We start from the raw sequence: 13,008 nt of genomic DNA on the forward strand, positions 1-13,008 counted from the left end.
ATGTCAAATTTGTGCTATTTTAGCACAATTAACTGAACTTCCCAATTAAAGAGCTTGAAGAAACTGAGTTGGATGAATGTGCAGTTGTTGTTCAGTTTGTTTGTTGAACTGAGAGACTGTTTAATCACAATTTTTAAAATCACAATGTTCTATAATTTGACCAAACGCTGTTCCTAAATACACGTCCCACTTCCGTCACCAGAAGTTGCTGTTGATTGTTAACACTCCTCTCAGAACGCTGTGGTTGACAATTACCCAGAGGAGTCGTCCTGAGCTGTTACCAGGAGAGGAAGTGGATGTTAATGAGTGTCCGTTTATATAAACACACACATTTCCCAGGTTCTGTAGCAGCATCTTCACATTGCAGGACATGGAGTCACACAGATCAGTTCAGGTGTGAATCTGGCATCGACCGTCAGTGTATTCAGTTCTCACACCATGTTAATCTCTGTCCTGAACCTCAGGTCAATACATCCCCTCAAATCTGTGATGAAATTGAAGCTATATTTATCATTTAAATAGATTTTTTAAAATTATTTATTGACTTTGATGATATGTGACACATCTATTCACAGTTCCTCGTACAGTAGCATTTCAACCCAAACCCGTCTCCTCGTTGCTAATCATTGAAGATGCTCCACTTCACCTATTAACTGGAGGACATCCTTTTCTGTTGAGCAACGCCAGGAGCAGGAAGCTGAAGGCTTTAAAAGTCGCCGTGCTACAACCAACGTGCACGGATCTTCCTGAAGCAGCTGCAGCCTTTAGCCGCTGTTAGCCGTCATCCTTGGACCCCAAAATGTTGGTGGATCAGCGGATTGTAGCGCTCTTCAAGCGGAACGCCCATCACACCTTGACCTACTGGAGTGTTTTCTTCAGCTTCGGACTCTGCATCGCTTTCCTCGGACCCACGATTCTGGACTTGCAGTGTCAAACCGGCTCCACGCTCAGTCAGATTACCTGGGTCTTCTTCGCCCAGCAGTTCTGCTTGCTGATCGGCAGCTCCGTTGGCGGCTTTTTCAAGCGGACGTAAGTGTCATCAACGCTGCGCTGGTCGGCAGATTATAATCATTTGAAACCTGCGTCTCTCTCTTCCAAGGTTGCTTCATGCTCTATCTGCCCTATTTGTGTCTTCCCTCATCATCTCTGTCATATTTGCCGTCATCCCCCTGTGCCATAACGTCCTCCTTCTGGCCATCGCCATGGCCGCGTCGGGTTTGGCAATGGGAGTTATAGACACCATTGCCAACATCCAGCTGGTGGCCCTCTATCAGAAGGACTCAGCTGTTTTCCTGCAGGTAAAACGTGCTTTAGTATGAGCACTTTATGTGTATAAATGCTGTATGTCTAATGTATGTGAGTAGGATTTTATAAGCCGCAGCATCTCCTCAAGTTAGGATTTCTTTCTATTGCACTTGTAAAACTACCACTGCTGTAAAACACACTGAAGCACTTTTGTGGCCTTTGTCTACATTTTGCAGGCTCTTCATTTCTTCATCGGGTTCGGAGCCCTGGTGAGCCCACTGATTGCAGATCCTTTCCTTTCGGAGACAGGCTGTGGGAATCACACAGGGAACGGGACTGAGCTCATGCATCATTTCAGAAGCCTGCTGAGAAACAGTCCCATTACAGAGCACAACATAACTCAGAGCTATTTGCCCCATGAGGGAGCGGCGGAGGAGTCCATTGTGCACTACGCGTTCTGGATCATGGCAGTTATTAATGTACGACCCTGAGGATGGGGGCTATTGTATTTATACGGCCTTTGTCTGAATAAATGGTTGAAATGACACACGTGTAAAAGCTGACTTGTTTTCGCACCTTCAGCTGCCCGTGCCCATTGTAGTCCTGTTCCTCATGTACCGGGAGCAGCTGATCCCTTGCTGCCCCAGCGGCTCCTCCAGTCTGCTGAAGAAGGATGAACTGGCAATGGAGACCCAGCAGGGGGCCGGCGGCGCCGGCGCGGAGAAGAAGGAACAGGAAGCTGGAGGTGAAGTATTCATGAAGTCTGATTTTAAAATGAAAAACGCAGACTGTCAGCGTTTCAGTCAGTTCGGACGGCGAAAAAGCCGCTCGTGCCATTTTCCCCGCGACAATGTGTCATGTGTGACGCTATCCTCTGCTAAAGGTCACGGGGATATCTTTAGCTGTTGTCAGAGTAATAACCTGCGTGGTCTGCCGGTATCCTTCTTTGCAATTCATGTCCTCGGAGGGATGGTTCTCTTCATGACCGATGGCATAGTGGTGAGTCTCACAAACGCGTTTGCTTCACGCACCATGTTTCAGATAAAGCTTTTTCACAAGCCTTCTGTGTTTGTGTTCAGGGAGCCTACGCCGGCTTCGTGTACACGTACGCTGCCACGCCCCCCATGTCGTTGCCTCATAAGACAGCCGGCTACCTGTCCGGCGTCTTCTGGGCCGCCATCACCGCTGGACGCTTGCTGTCCATCCCGCTCTCGTACCACGTCCGGCCCAAGAACCTGCTCGTGTTCAATCTGGTAAATCTGATCAATTAGCGTGGCATCAACACGGTAACACTTGAAATCAGCACTAACACATTCATTCTCTCTCTCTCTCTCTCTCTCTCCAGGTCGGTGCCATTGTTACTGTCTCGATGCTGCTTATTTTCTATACCAGCAGCGTCTTCCTGTTTGTGGGGACATGTTTGTGTGGGCTGTTCCTTAGCAGCATCTTCCCTTGTATGCTTGCTTACACTGAAGACATCCTCGACTACCAAGGTACAATCAAATGTTTATACCCTAATCAGAATAGATCCACTCTGCCTGATGGAGAAATGAGCCAGCAGTCGTCTTTCTCCATCAGGCTGTGCGACACCAGTCCTGGTGACGAGTGCAGGAATGGGGGAGATGGTGATGCAGGTTCTGGTCGGCTCCGTAAGTCCGATAAGTCCTATGCGTCTTTATTATAATATAAGCACTGTGCGCCGTGTGTATTATAATTGCTGATCTATGAATTTATCGGTGCTGTCACCCTCAGATTATCAACACTGAAGGCAGTTACAGCTTCCTGCTGTGTGGAGTGACAATCGGCTGCGCCGGTTTTATTCTATTTATCGCTCTACTGCTCTTCCAACGGATGCACAGAAATTACCTCCGAGGTACAGCATCGGCCGCTCGCTCGCTCGCTCGCTGCTGCCGCTCACGCTGCGCTTTCATTCATTTCACACTTATCGTCCCCTGCTCGAATTCCAACAGGAGCATCCAAAACATCTGCCATGGCAGAGGAACCGGCGGCGGAGCGGAGATCCACCAACACAGAACCCGGCGAGAGGAGCTGAGGGGCGGCAGCTGGGCTTTGTTTCTACTGGCCACAGTATTTAGGACAATATGTCTTCTGTGTGTGAAGATCTGAACTAAAAGGTCTTAATAGAGTTTAATAATTATTATATTTGTACAGCGTTGTTGTTAGAAATTTACACTGTGATGGTGTTGGATGGTGATGGTCCAGCTTTTCTGTGTTACTGCTTATGTGTATGAATAAAAACATACAAGTCAAACCTTCATCAGCTCAATCATTTATTTCTAAGGTTTTCCCTTCCTACATTGTTTAACATCTGTTATATTTGTGAAGCAAAAGCCTCTAAGAACTAATGTACAATGCAGCCGACTAACTGGTCATCAGCTTTAGGCCCAGTTGCAGCAGGAGCATGAGGTGTCGAAGACCAGGCCAGAGGCACAGCTTTCAAGGTAGGCCTTGCCTGAACTGCACTGGTAGAACTGGTTTTTGTTGGTTGGGTTTGGGTACATTCCATTGGCTTTTCCAACGCAGAAGCTGCTGTTGACGCTGCTGGAGCCTGAGGCTGAGCCTGAGCCTGAGCCTGAGCCTCCTGCAGTGACCACGCTAGCGGTGGTGCTCACCCCGGGGATCGGAGGAAGGGGAGTAGCAGGAGGAGCACATTCTGGGAAAAAACAACCATTTTACTGCAAATACTAATCGACACAGTGACAATCAGTGTTGAAATCCTTACCTGCTTGTTCAAGATTGAGGCTCTTCTTGAGAACATTAATCAGTGGGTATTTTCCCTGGTTACAGAATGTGCCCAGGTAGTCGTCCATATCGATGGTCCACACCATGGCTCCTCCAAACTTACTGTTCACCAGCCAGTTTGCCTGTGAACAATCAGAAGGTGGTCGGACACGTGATGTCATCACATTTATGCGGTATCATTTTTAGGAGCCTCCCCAATTCGTACCTTTATCTGGAAGCTCTTGATGTTGTCGTAGCCCACCCACTGGTTTCCGTTGTAAGCATAGGGCACATCCTGGGCCTGGTTCCAAACCTCAGTACCTCCATTTTGTAAGAAGCCACAGATCTGGAATTTAACAGCAGACCTTCAGGACTGATCTGATGTTGTCATACGACATCACGAGCAGTGTGGTCGTTAAGGCTCAAACCTCGAAATAGGCCAGCTCTCCAGCCTCTTGAGTGTACTTCCCTGGGGTTCCAGCGCCAGAAATGGGAGCTCCAACACCATGATTAGCCGGGTTGCTGAGAGTGAAGGTGTTTCCATACGTGGGGAAGCCAACAATCAGCTTCTCAGCTGGTGCTCCTTGGCTCTTCCAGTAGTTCATGGCATAGTCCTAATAGATTATTATTATCATTATTATTATAGTTGGTTGTTGTGGTTGTTTTAGTTTAGTCTCAGATACCGTAAAACCTTTTAGCATCTATAAATATACTCGCCACATTGAAGTAGATGAGGCTGCCCTGGTCCTCCGGGCCTCTAAACAGGGGGCTACATTCGCCGGTCATGGTGTCCCATGATCCATGAAAATCGTAAGTCATGACGTTGATCATGTCCAGAGACCTGAAAAGAGTTTAAGAGTTGCTTGTTTTAATGTGGTCCAGTGTGTTGACCACAGATTCAAACACTTACTGGCCAAGTTTGGGAATCTGATAAGCTGAATCAATGGTGCCCTTTCCAGCCGACACAGCAGCAGACATCAGAAGACGAGCCTTGCTGCTCTTCTGGGCCTCAGTCTCAAAGGCAGCTCTCATTTCCTGTCAAATGTCAACAGCTATAAAATATTTAGTATTAACTGACCTCCAAAATTCATAATTAGGGATTTCAGATAATGGTCAAGTTACTGGCATCTTTCTCTCACAGGCAACAACAAATGAGACATTATACATTTATAACAGTATACCAGTATGTCATGAATTTAAACCTTACTTAAAACTGGAAACTGAACAAATACAACAAACCTCCAGTAAAACAGAATAGTTCTCTTGATCCTCTGGAGGACTTCCTCTGTTGGCCGGGTACTCCCAGTCAATATCCAGCCCATCAAACTCGTACAGTCTCAGGAATGAAATGACAGAGTTGATGAAGGTCTGACGGTTGGCAGGGCTTGACACCATCTGTGAAAAACTAATGTGGAACCAGAAAACGTATTAGATTTCCAGCGTTTAGAGGACGATGTGCAAAACAATTAGTAGATAATATCACCCTGCGGAGCCAAAGTTCCAGCCTCCGACCGACAGAAGGGTCTTCAGGTTGCCGTTCCTGCCCATAAATCCCACAGTGTAATTACACCTGCAGACTCTTAAATGTGCTAAATAAAGAACAGGCATAAATATTAGAGGGACTCACTTGTTCTTCAGGCCATTGAACTGGCTGTAAAGCGACACATCGTCCCATTCGTAGGTGGCCAGTTGGTTGTTTTTAATGGTGGCAAAGGCGTAGAGGAGATGGGTGCAGAGACACGGGTCGATGTCATTGGGCATGTAAATGGTGGGAGGCGGTCTGTACTGAGCCCAGTTGGTGAAGTAGCATGACAGTATGAAGGACGAGCCTGCGATGCATGAGACCAATACGAAGTGAGCAGGAGACACGCCGGCACAGAATCAACACGCATGTTGCCGTGGAGCTTACCGAGCTGCGCGTGCAGCAGCAGGGCCAACGCTTAAAAGCCAAAACACATGGGATTATCAGCAAAGCAATGAAGTCTGATGAAGCCAATACCGTCCACTGCACGTCACCAAGGAAAATGCTTGCACATGCAGCAGCAGCAGCGACTTACCGGTCACAAACAGTGCTTTGGCCATGACTCGCCTGTTGGAGGAGGCTGACCTACAGGCGCGCTCGCTTTTATGTGTCCTGCGTTTGTTTAAACTCGGCAAAAACGGAACGTCTGCCAAGAAACGTGTTTGTTCCAGGGAAGATTATCAAATGCTCTCGGAGGGAGTAGTATGTGATTGCTTATCACGCGCCCAGGCGTATTCTCCACAGGCGCACTTTCTCCTTGTGTGAAGGACTCGTTTATTGAAAGCGAAAACAAATCCAGGAACTGTGGAAAATGGGCATATTTAATAAAGCATCCCTAAACACATGTTGATGGGAGATATTGGACTGGCTGTGCCTCACTTATACAGCACAAGGAAACCTTTACATAGGTGACAAAGTGTCGCTTGAAGTCTTTGCTAGTTTGTATGCCGTCCATATCATGCAGCAAAGAAACTGTGTCTGAGCAGTGGCATACAATGTCAGCTGGCTCCATAAGCAATGAGGTAAATTGCCTTTCAGACACTCTTTATGCTGCAGATACATGATGATAAACATGTTTGACAAGTGAAAAGAGGACTGAGACAGGTCAGAGGGATTGTCATTAAAATAAAACGACTCCTCCAGAAACCATTTAACTCACAATATAATGTAGTTTTTAATCTTTGATATCTAAGAAAGATATGCTGGTATCAGTGGAAAATGCCTTGGCTGAGCCAAAACAAAGAAGTATTCTCATTTGGGTTTTTTTCCAAAGCAGCTCAATCAGCATTTTATTGTGTATCATTTAAGAAGTGTCAAGGAGACTGTGAGGGGGAGGTAACGTTTACTCACTGATTTGCTGAATGCGAAGGTTCGCACCAAGGTTATGTTGCCATTTAAGGACTACAGTGTGTAAAATGAGTGCTTATTCTGTTTTCTTTATAGATTTCTTAGGTTCAAACGAATATGAAGTTATTTTGTGACTTACCTTAAATACTAAATGTTAAACAAACATAAAATGAGTTCAAAATCAGGCGTGAGCCCCTCGGTGTATGGTTTGTATCCCAGGCAACGATTTTAAAATAAACCACAGCAATATTGGGGATTTGTGTCACTGGGTGTTGTAATCTCCCATGTCAAACCTCAGCTGCATGTGTCATCAGCATACTTCTGTTTTTTCCTTTCGGCAGGTTGACCTTCCCTAAAAGGGGCACGTCACCTTGGTTTCACTCAAGCAAAGAAGGGCGCCTCATTCAGAATATCAGAAATATCAGAAATGTTACCTGATATTGTAAAAAAAAAGTGAAACGGAGACACAGAATAGAGACAGAGAGGCTTTCAGGGTCATACTGACACCTGTAGTCTCAGTTTACAGCCTTCATCAGCCTGCACACACACAGAACTGCTCGGGTCCAACAACAAATTTGTCTCTGACAGGTTTTTAGTGCCACCTGCTGCTCCTTGCTGACGTCTGGCAGCGTTAAAATAACACTTTAACAGAAAAACACACCTATGCTGTAAATCATGCTAATATGATTTCCTATGTTATGGCCCAACCTCAACACGTGTCAGAAAAAGGAAGTCTCTGCATATTGCACATCACTTCTGCTTCCCGTCAGTCTGTTTGTCCCCCATCATGAGGGTCAAGTGGATCTTTGTTGGCTTCTTTAAAGGTAATCGTTACAAAAGCTGTAGCTCTGTACTGACAGATGAGCAGGTGGATTAACTAACGCAATGTGAAATTTCTTTGCATTTTACAGCCCCACTTCTCTGCCTGTTCTGCCTGTCTGAGGATACGGATCTGTCGGGCCCAGAGGTGGTAAGTGCAGCACCTGGAGGATCTGCGACTATTTCTTTTCGGTATGACGAGAAGTTCAGCGGAAACCAAAAATACTGGTGCAAAGGACCAGTGTATGAGTTTTGTGCCGTAGTGGTGAGGACACCCAAAAAACAACAAAACAACAGAAGCCTCATTGTTGATGATAAGAGGACAGGCATCATCACAGTCACCGTGCATTCGCTCAGTAAGAGCGATGAGGACAAGTACTGGTGCGTCATCTCGAGACATGGAAGGAACGTCTTCACTGGTGTCAGGCTCCTTGTCTCTGAATCAGGTAGGCTCCTCACGCTCACCTCATAAACTCACTGCTTTGAACTGCTTTGATCCAATTGATTTGATTTTTCAGTAGACGTGGTTGATCAGATGTATGTCTTTCAAGATGTCGTTTCTGGATGTTTGTTTTTTTTATTTAAAATACTTTTTGTACAGTGCCAACCTACACCACACCAAGCACTTTATCAATGGAAAATGATGAAATAAGGTGAGACAATCTGAGCAGATACTCTACCACTCCATACTGTTGGAGCAAAATTACTATTACTATAATTTAATGAATAAAAACATGAATAAATGTTTGCGACATAATTAACGAATGCTTCTAATCCCAGTTAATGTCCTTTCATCCAGCTGCTGGGCGACTCTACGATGGATCCTTTTTGTTTTGATGTTGTGTTGTTTGGTATTAACACAGATCACTGTGTGGAGGATAAAGACAGCAAAGACAACGCCAAAACATCAGCTTCTCAATAAAGCCTTAAATATCTGTAAATAAGGGTCTAATTTTTCAATCATGACTAGCTGTTAGATGTGATGAAGGATAACAGACATGTGGTTTCCTATCATGTCATAAATCACACCCATTTCAAAGTTTTATGAGACACCTGCAATTGTGATGGAATGTTTCTGTCTGAGGTGATTTGTGCCTTTCATTTACCATCAAGGATAAGTCGTGCTAAGATTCCACAAATATGCTCCATACTGTACAGTTTTCTCTAAGGCACTTGTGATTCATATGCAACAACCCTGTTAACTGTAGCTGCAACAATGTGAGCTATCTCATGCAAAGCAGTGATTGTTAATATTTACATGAACATGTAGGCTAAAAATAAGGCATCGTCTTCAGTAACTGTGCGATTTAGACTTTTATTGTTTTCTTTAACTGTATTTTTTCTGTAGCAAATAAAAGCAGATTTGGTTATTTTACCACGATTTTCACTGTTTTATAGGTCACCTTTATTGGTCTGTGTTTAGGACTTTGCTCGAATCAATCGATTTTAAAAACATGTTTCTCAGTTTTGTTTTGTGATGTAATGTTGTGCTTTGTAATGCACTATTATATCATCATCATCTTAATTAAACTATAGACTGTCTGTCCTACAGCTTGTTATCTGTGCTGCATAAATCACAGCGCTCGAATTCAGCTTTTCGATGCGACGTGAGGAGATGATGTCACCACTTCTGCTGCATTAATGTTTGTCAAGACAGACACACAGCCAGGAGGATGTTACTTTCAAAGTATAAAACATTAAAGGTAAAGAAGTGAAAAGCATTGGGATAAAGCGTACATACAAAAACACACGGACTCAAATTAACAACTATAAATTTGATGTTAACTTTTTCGGCCTCCAATTGCCCTATTTAATGCTTTTTATGTGCATTCGGCTTTGCAGCAGATCCTACTCGTTTTACTTTGAAGGGTAATATCCGGTATACTTTTGTCTAACTTGACGGATCGTAGCGGACGTGTGGAGCTGTCGCCGACTTGACTGTACTAAGTAGCTGCTCGCTGGTGCCAACGCCCGGCGAAAAGGATAGCTACCGTTAGCCATCACGGATACGTAGAACGGCTGGTACGGAGCCTCAACGTTTGTCTGCCATTCTTGTGTGTAGTTAATTGACGTATAGATGTTCTGGTCTTGGTCGCGTGTTTTGTGTTGTTATATGGAGTTTAGAGACTGGTTTGGTTTACAAGCTAACGTTAGCCGGCCAGTGGATAAGCTAGCTGACAAACTAGCTAGCATGGCGTTAGCCTAACTGCTCTAAATGTTTGTTATTTTTTACCTCGTGTTGAAGTAGATATTTTATTATTGTGTCATAGTTTTATTGCCTTATTTATAAATGCGAATGTAGCAAAGTTTAATGGCTTCAGCAGAGCAAATGCTGTAAACTAACGTCTGTTGCTGGGGTGTGACAGTTAAGATGAAGGTTTAGGATTTAAGGCTAACGATGGAAAACACAGATTCTTTCCCCTTAGTTAACCAGAGTCGTCATTAATAATTGACACGGATGTTCATTAAAGAACAAATTAAGTTTAACTTTGTTACAATGAAATGTTACTGACGTATCATTCCTCGCAGCTAACGTTTTCAGGCAGAAAGCACAGACATGCAGACTATCAAATGTGTGGTGGTGGGTGACGGAGCTGTGGGAAAAACCTGCCTTCTGATTTCATACACTACCAACAAGTTCCCCTCTGAATATGTACCAACAGTAAGTTGATTGTATTTTTAACGGACCCACGCTAGCACAGTTTAAAAGTTCTGCTAAGTAACATTTCTACTTTGATCACAGGTGTTTGACAACTATGCAGTAACTGTTATGATTGGGGGTGAACCCTACACCCTTGGCTTATTTGATACAGCAGGTGAGACCTTTAGTCATCACTACTTGAATTCATTCAAGTTGAAATTGAAAGAAGTTGTTAATATGTCACAGTTTTAGGTCAATTTTGAATGTGATCTTTATAGGTCAAGAGGATTATGACCGGTTACGACCACTAAGCTACCCACAGACAGATGTTTTCTTAGTGTGTTTCTCAGTGGTGTCCCCCTCCTCATTTGAGAACGTTAAAGAAAAGGTTTGTGCAACGTTGGTTCAAAACTGCACTGCCTACAATACACACCTCACCGTATTTCTACACTTTCTATGTTTAAATGCCTAGAGATTTATTTTGCATCTTGACATATTTTTTTTGGTAACATCTTTTTTTCCTTTCTTTTTACTCTTGTATGTTACATCCTATTACTCATTTTCCAGTGGGTCCCTGAAATAACTCACCATTGTCCCAAGACTCCGTTCCTTTTGGTCGGCACTCAAATAGATCTACGTGATGACCCTTCCACAGTGGAGAAGTTAGCTAAGAACAAGCAGAAGCCAATCACCCCCGAGACAGCAGAAAAGCTGGCTCGTGACCTTAAAGCAGTCAAATATGTTGAGTGCTCAGCCCTAACACAGGTAAGATCCCCCATTGAAGAAAACCTGAAGCTGTTTTATCATGCATGTGTTTAAGTATCCTAACCAACTAGGAAAGCTTTGTGTTGTCTTGCTAATAACAAGTGGCTTAAATCTATACTTAACTGTGTGGTGTGCCTGTCTTTCTCCCTTCTTTTCTGTAGCGGGGACTGAAGAACGTATTTGATGAGGCTATCTTAGCTGCTTTAGAGCCCCCTGAAACTCAGAGAAAGAGAAAATGCTGTTTGTTCTGATGTTTCCTTGCTTTGCCTCTCTCGTCTGCTGCTTATTCATTATAAAGAAATGTCTGTCACTAAAATATCCACAAAGATCTTTTACACTTTGTGCCCATTAACTCTACTCCTTCTGGTTGTGTGCTTTCTTTTTGGCCTAATCACAAGTATCCAAGCTGCCAAATATGACAGGTGCCATTATTTAGTTCTACTTGTCAGCGCCTTGTGTGCAAGTCGGTCGAAAAAAAAACAGGACTGTTTTTTGTTCACGTTAAACCAACATTTTGTTATGTCAGTATTTAGCTCTCTAGCGTCAGTGATGCATAAAAAGCATTTAATCTACTTCCCGTCTTGGACAGTAATTGTATTTTTCTTTTCCTACTGTAGCGTCAAAATTTTCCATGGGCTTTTGTCTTTACTCAACTTGATCATAAGAGTCTTGTATGTTATTTGAATAAAGGAACATTTTGATTGCCCTGCTCCATTTCTACTCTGCATTCTTTTGCAGTTAGCTTACTGAAGCTGTTCATAGCTCTGTTTTGAATATTAATATTTTGTTTCCACAGAAAGGATTAAAGAATGTGTTTGATGAGGCAATACTGGCTGCCCTGGAGCCTCCTGAACCTAAGAAAAGACGTAAATGTATTCTGATTTGAGTTGCATTGAGCCCTTCTACCCCACCGATTTCCAAACCTAAGTTAATCGTACGGAAGAGGTTTGCTGCACATGCACATTGTCACAATTTGAGACCTGATGAAATGGTTGCCTTTTAGCTAATTTACCCTACATACACAGACTGTGTTGGAAAGGTGTTAACATTTGATGCCGTTTGTGGTGACATGCAACTAAAAGATTCTTAGATGATGTAAACACAACACTTAAATATATCAAGCAACTGTGGGCAATATTTTAATAAATATAGTTACATTAGATATTGTTTTGCAGAAGTGCATATTCTAGAACTGACAACTTTTTTACTGAACCTGTTTTATTGACTGTCCTATAAAATAGACAAGTGAGAAGTGACAGTTTAGTGAAACACTAGATCATACTGTATTCTACTTTTTTTTATAATTACATGTGTTGATTGCAACAATTGCAGAAAGGACTGACGGAGTATTTAATGATAATAGTATATTTTTGTTTTTGTGTCATGGTTTGTGCTACTTAGTGTCAGGATTCGGTTCTGGGCAGATCTAAAAACTATCTAATTGGATATAATTGAAATACAACATCAATGATTCTATTAGTCACTTTGCCAGTAGTTGGAACCACATATTACTGTCTTACCTTTTGTGAGTTATCAAATACCATAATGGCAAATCTTCTCAAGGGCATTTCAGCCTATAACCTCCAGCTCATCATGTACTGTATTCCATAAACATGTGACAGTTCTTCTATGTCGTCTGAACCCCTGTGGAGATCTTCGAATGACTGAACTAATACTATTTATCTTTTTTTTAGCTTTGGCAGCAAATTGCATTTTTAATTGTAAATATGGTGAGAATGACTCATAACTTATTTCCAAATAAATGCATTACTGATAATGAGCTTTGGAGAAACAAATATCAGTTAACCAGGAATATGAAAACCACTTTCTTAGATTTTCAATCTTATCTGACATTAAAACAATGTATTTACCTGTGATAAAGCATTACGACAAACCAGTATTATGAATAAACTTCACTTCATACTAT

The 13,008-nt window shown here is 43.0% G+C and overlaps 4 protein-coding genes across 6 annotated transcripts; 3 read left to right on the forward strand and 1 right to left on the reverse strand.

Annotated features, from left to right (window-relative positions):
• The first annotated feature begins 727 nt into the window (after positions 1 to 727).
• On the forward strand, positions 728 to 3,523 carry mfsd4ab (major facilitator superfamily domain containing 4Ab). Its single transcript, XM_055510033.1, has 10 exons — positions 728 to 1,029; positions 1,100 to 1,298; positions 1,482 to 1,724; positions 1,828 to 1,990; positions 2,129 to 2,244; positions 2,325 to 2,498; positions 2,591 to 2,738; positions 2,824 to 2,894; positions 2,998 to 3,118; positions 3,216 to 3,523. Exons 1-10 carry the CDS (start codon positions 800 to 802, stop codon positions 3,296 to 3,298), a joined length of 1,548 nt encoding a protein of 515 aa, XP_055366008.1. The 5' UTR covers positions 728 to 799; the 3' UTR covers positions 3,299 to 3,523.
• LOC114859393 (acidic mammalian chitinase-like) lies at positions 3,520 to 6,171 on the reverse strand. Its single transcript, XM_029157495.3, has 11 exons — positions 6,045 to 6,171; positions 5,897 to 5,926; positions 5,615 to 5,816; positions 5,471 to 5,527; positions 5,227 to 5,392; positions 4,898 to 5,022; positions 4,705 to 4,828; positions 4,416 to 4,601; positions 4,214 to 4,333; positions 3,989 to 4,130; positions 3,520 to 3,919 (listed from the first exon to the last, which is right to left on the reverse strand). Exons 1-11 carry the CDS (start codon positions 6,067 to 6,069, stop codon positions 3,645 to 3,647), a joined length of 1,452 nt encoding a protein of 483 aa, XP_029013328.1. The 5' UTR covers positions 6,070 to 6,171; the 3' UTR covers positions 3,520 to 3,644.
• Positions 6,172 to 7,615: 1,444 nt separating this feature from the next.
• On the forward strand, positions 7,616 to 9,221 carry LOC114859403 (CMRF35-like molecule 3). The gene is made up of 4 exons (XM_041071381.2): positions 7,616 to 7,680; positions 7,768 to 8,121; positions 8,277 to 8,328; positions 8,475 to 9,221. Exons 1-4 carry the CDS (start codon positions 7,644 to 7,646, stop codon positions 8,617 to 8,619), a joined length of 588 nt encoding a protein of 195 aa, XP_040927315.1. The 5' UTR covers positions 7,616 to 7,643; the 3' UTR covers positions 8,620 to 9,221.
• A 315-nt stretch (positions 9,222 to 9,536) lies between these two features.
• LOC114859401 (cell division control protein 42 homolog) lies at positions 9,537 to 13,007 on the forward strand. 3 transcript variants are annotated; one of them, XM_029157512.3, is made up of 6 exons: positions 9,537 to 9,697; positions 10,205 to 10,337; positions 10,419 to 10,491; positions 10,595 to 10,704; positions 10,884 to 11,081; positions 11,878 to 13,007. In XM_029157512.3, exons 2-6 carry the CDS (start codon positions 10,233 to 10,235, stop codon positions 11,965 to 11,967), a joined length of 576 nt encoding a protein of 191 aa, XP_029013345.1. In that variant the 5' UTR covers positions 9,537 to 9,697; positions 10,205 to 10,232; the 3' UTR covers positions 11,968 to 13,007. The 3 variants fall into 3 exon arrangements, with proteins under 3 accessions (XP_029013345.1, XP_029013344.1, XP_029013346.1); XM_029157511.2 differs by lacking the exon at positions 11,878 to 13,007 and adding an exon at positions 11,243 to 11,790; XM_029157513.3 differs by lacking the exon at positions 11,878 to 13,007 and adding an exon at positions 11,243 to 11,790 and having other exon boundaries at positions 9,590 to 9,729.
• The last annotated feature ends 1 nt before the right edge of the window (position 13,008 follows it).

Source organism: Betta splendens, chromosome 7 (genome assembly GCF_900634795.4).
Source record: "Betta splendens chromosome 7, fBetSpl5.4, whole genome shotgun sequence".
In the NCBI taxonomy this organism is placed as follows: Eukaryota; Metazoa; Chordata; class Actinopteri; order Anabantiformes; family Osphronemidae; genus Betta; species Betta splendens.

Excerpts from the sequence above, each read along its gene's own strand:
- LOC114859403 (XM_041071381.2), top strand. The coding sequence starts at position 7,644 with ATGAGGGTCAAGTGGATCTTTGTTGGCTTCTTTAAAG. Across the intron at positions 8,122-8,276 it reads GCTCCTTGTCTCTGAATCAG|TGCCAACCTACACCACACCA; the intron begins GTAGGCTCCTCA and ends CTTTTTGTACAG. Across the intron at positions 8,329-8,474 it reads ATGGAAAATGATGAAATAAG|CTGCTGGGCGACTCTACGAT; the intron begins GTGAGACAATCT and ends CCTTTCATCCAG.
- LOC114859401 (XM_029157512.3), top strand. The coding sequence starts at position 10,233 with ATGCAGACTATCAAATGTGTGGTGGTGGGTGACGGAGCTGTGGGAAAA. Across the intron at positions 10,338-10,418 it reads CCTCTGAATATGTACCAACA|GTGTTTGACAACTATGCAGT; the intron begins GTAAGTTGATTG and ends CTTTGATCACAG. Across the intron at positions 10,492-10,594 it reads TGGCTTATTTGATACAGCAG|GTCAAGAGGATTATGACCGG; the intron begins GTGAGACCTTTA and ends TGATCTTTATAG.
- LOC114859393 (XM_029157495.3), bottom strand. The coding sequence starts at position 6,069 with ATGGCCAAAGCACTGTTTGTGACCG. Across the intron at positions 5,528-5,614 it reads TTCAATGGCCTGAAGAACAA|GAACGGCAACCTGAAGACCC; the intron begins GTGAGTCCCTCT and ends ATTTATGGGCAG. Across the intron at positions 4,829-4,897 it reads CAGATTCCCAAACTTGGCCA|GTCTCTGGACATGATCAACG; the intron begins GTAAGTGTTTGA and ends AACTCTTTTCAG.
- mfsd4ab (XM_055510033.1), top strand. The coding sequence starts at position 800 with ATGTTGGTGGATCAGCGGATTGTAGCGCTCTTCAAGCGGAACGCCCAT. Across the intron at positions 1,725-1,827 it reads GGATCATGGCAGTTATTAAT|CTGCCCGTGCCCATTGTAGT; the intron begins GTACGACCCTGA and ends TCGCACCTTCAG. Across the intron at positions 2,245-2,324 it reads TCATGACCGATGGCATAGTG|GGAGCCTACGCCGGCTTCGT; the intron begins GTGAGTCTCACA and ends GTTTGTGTTCAG.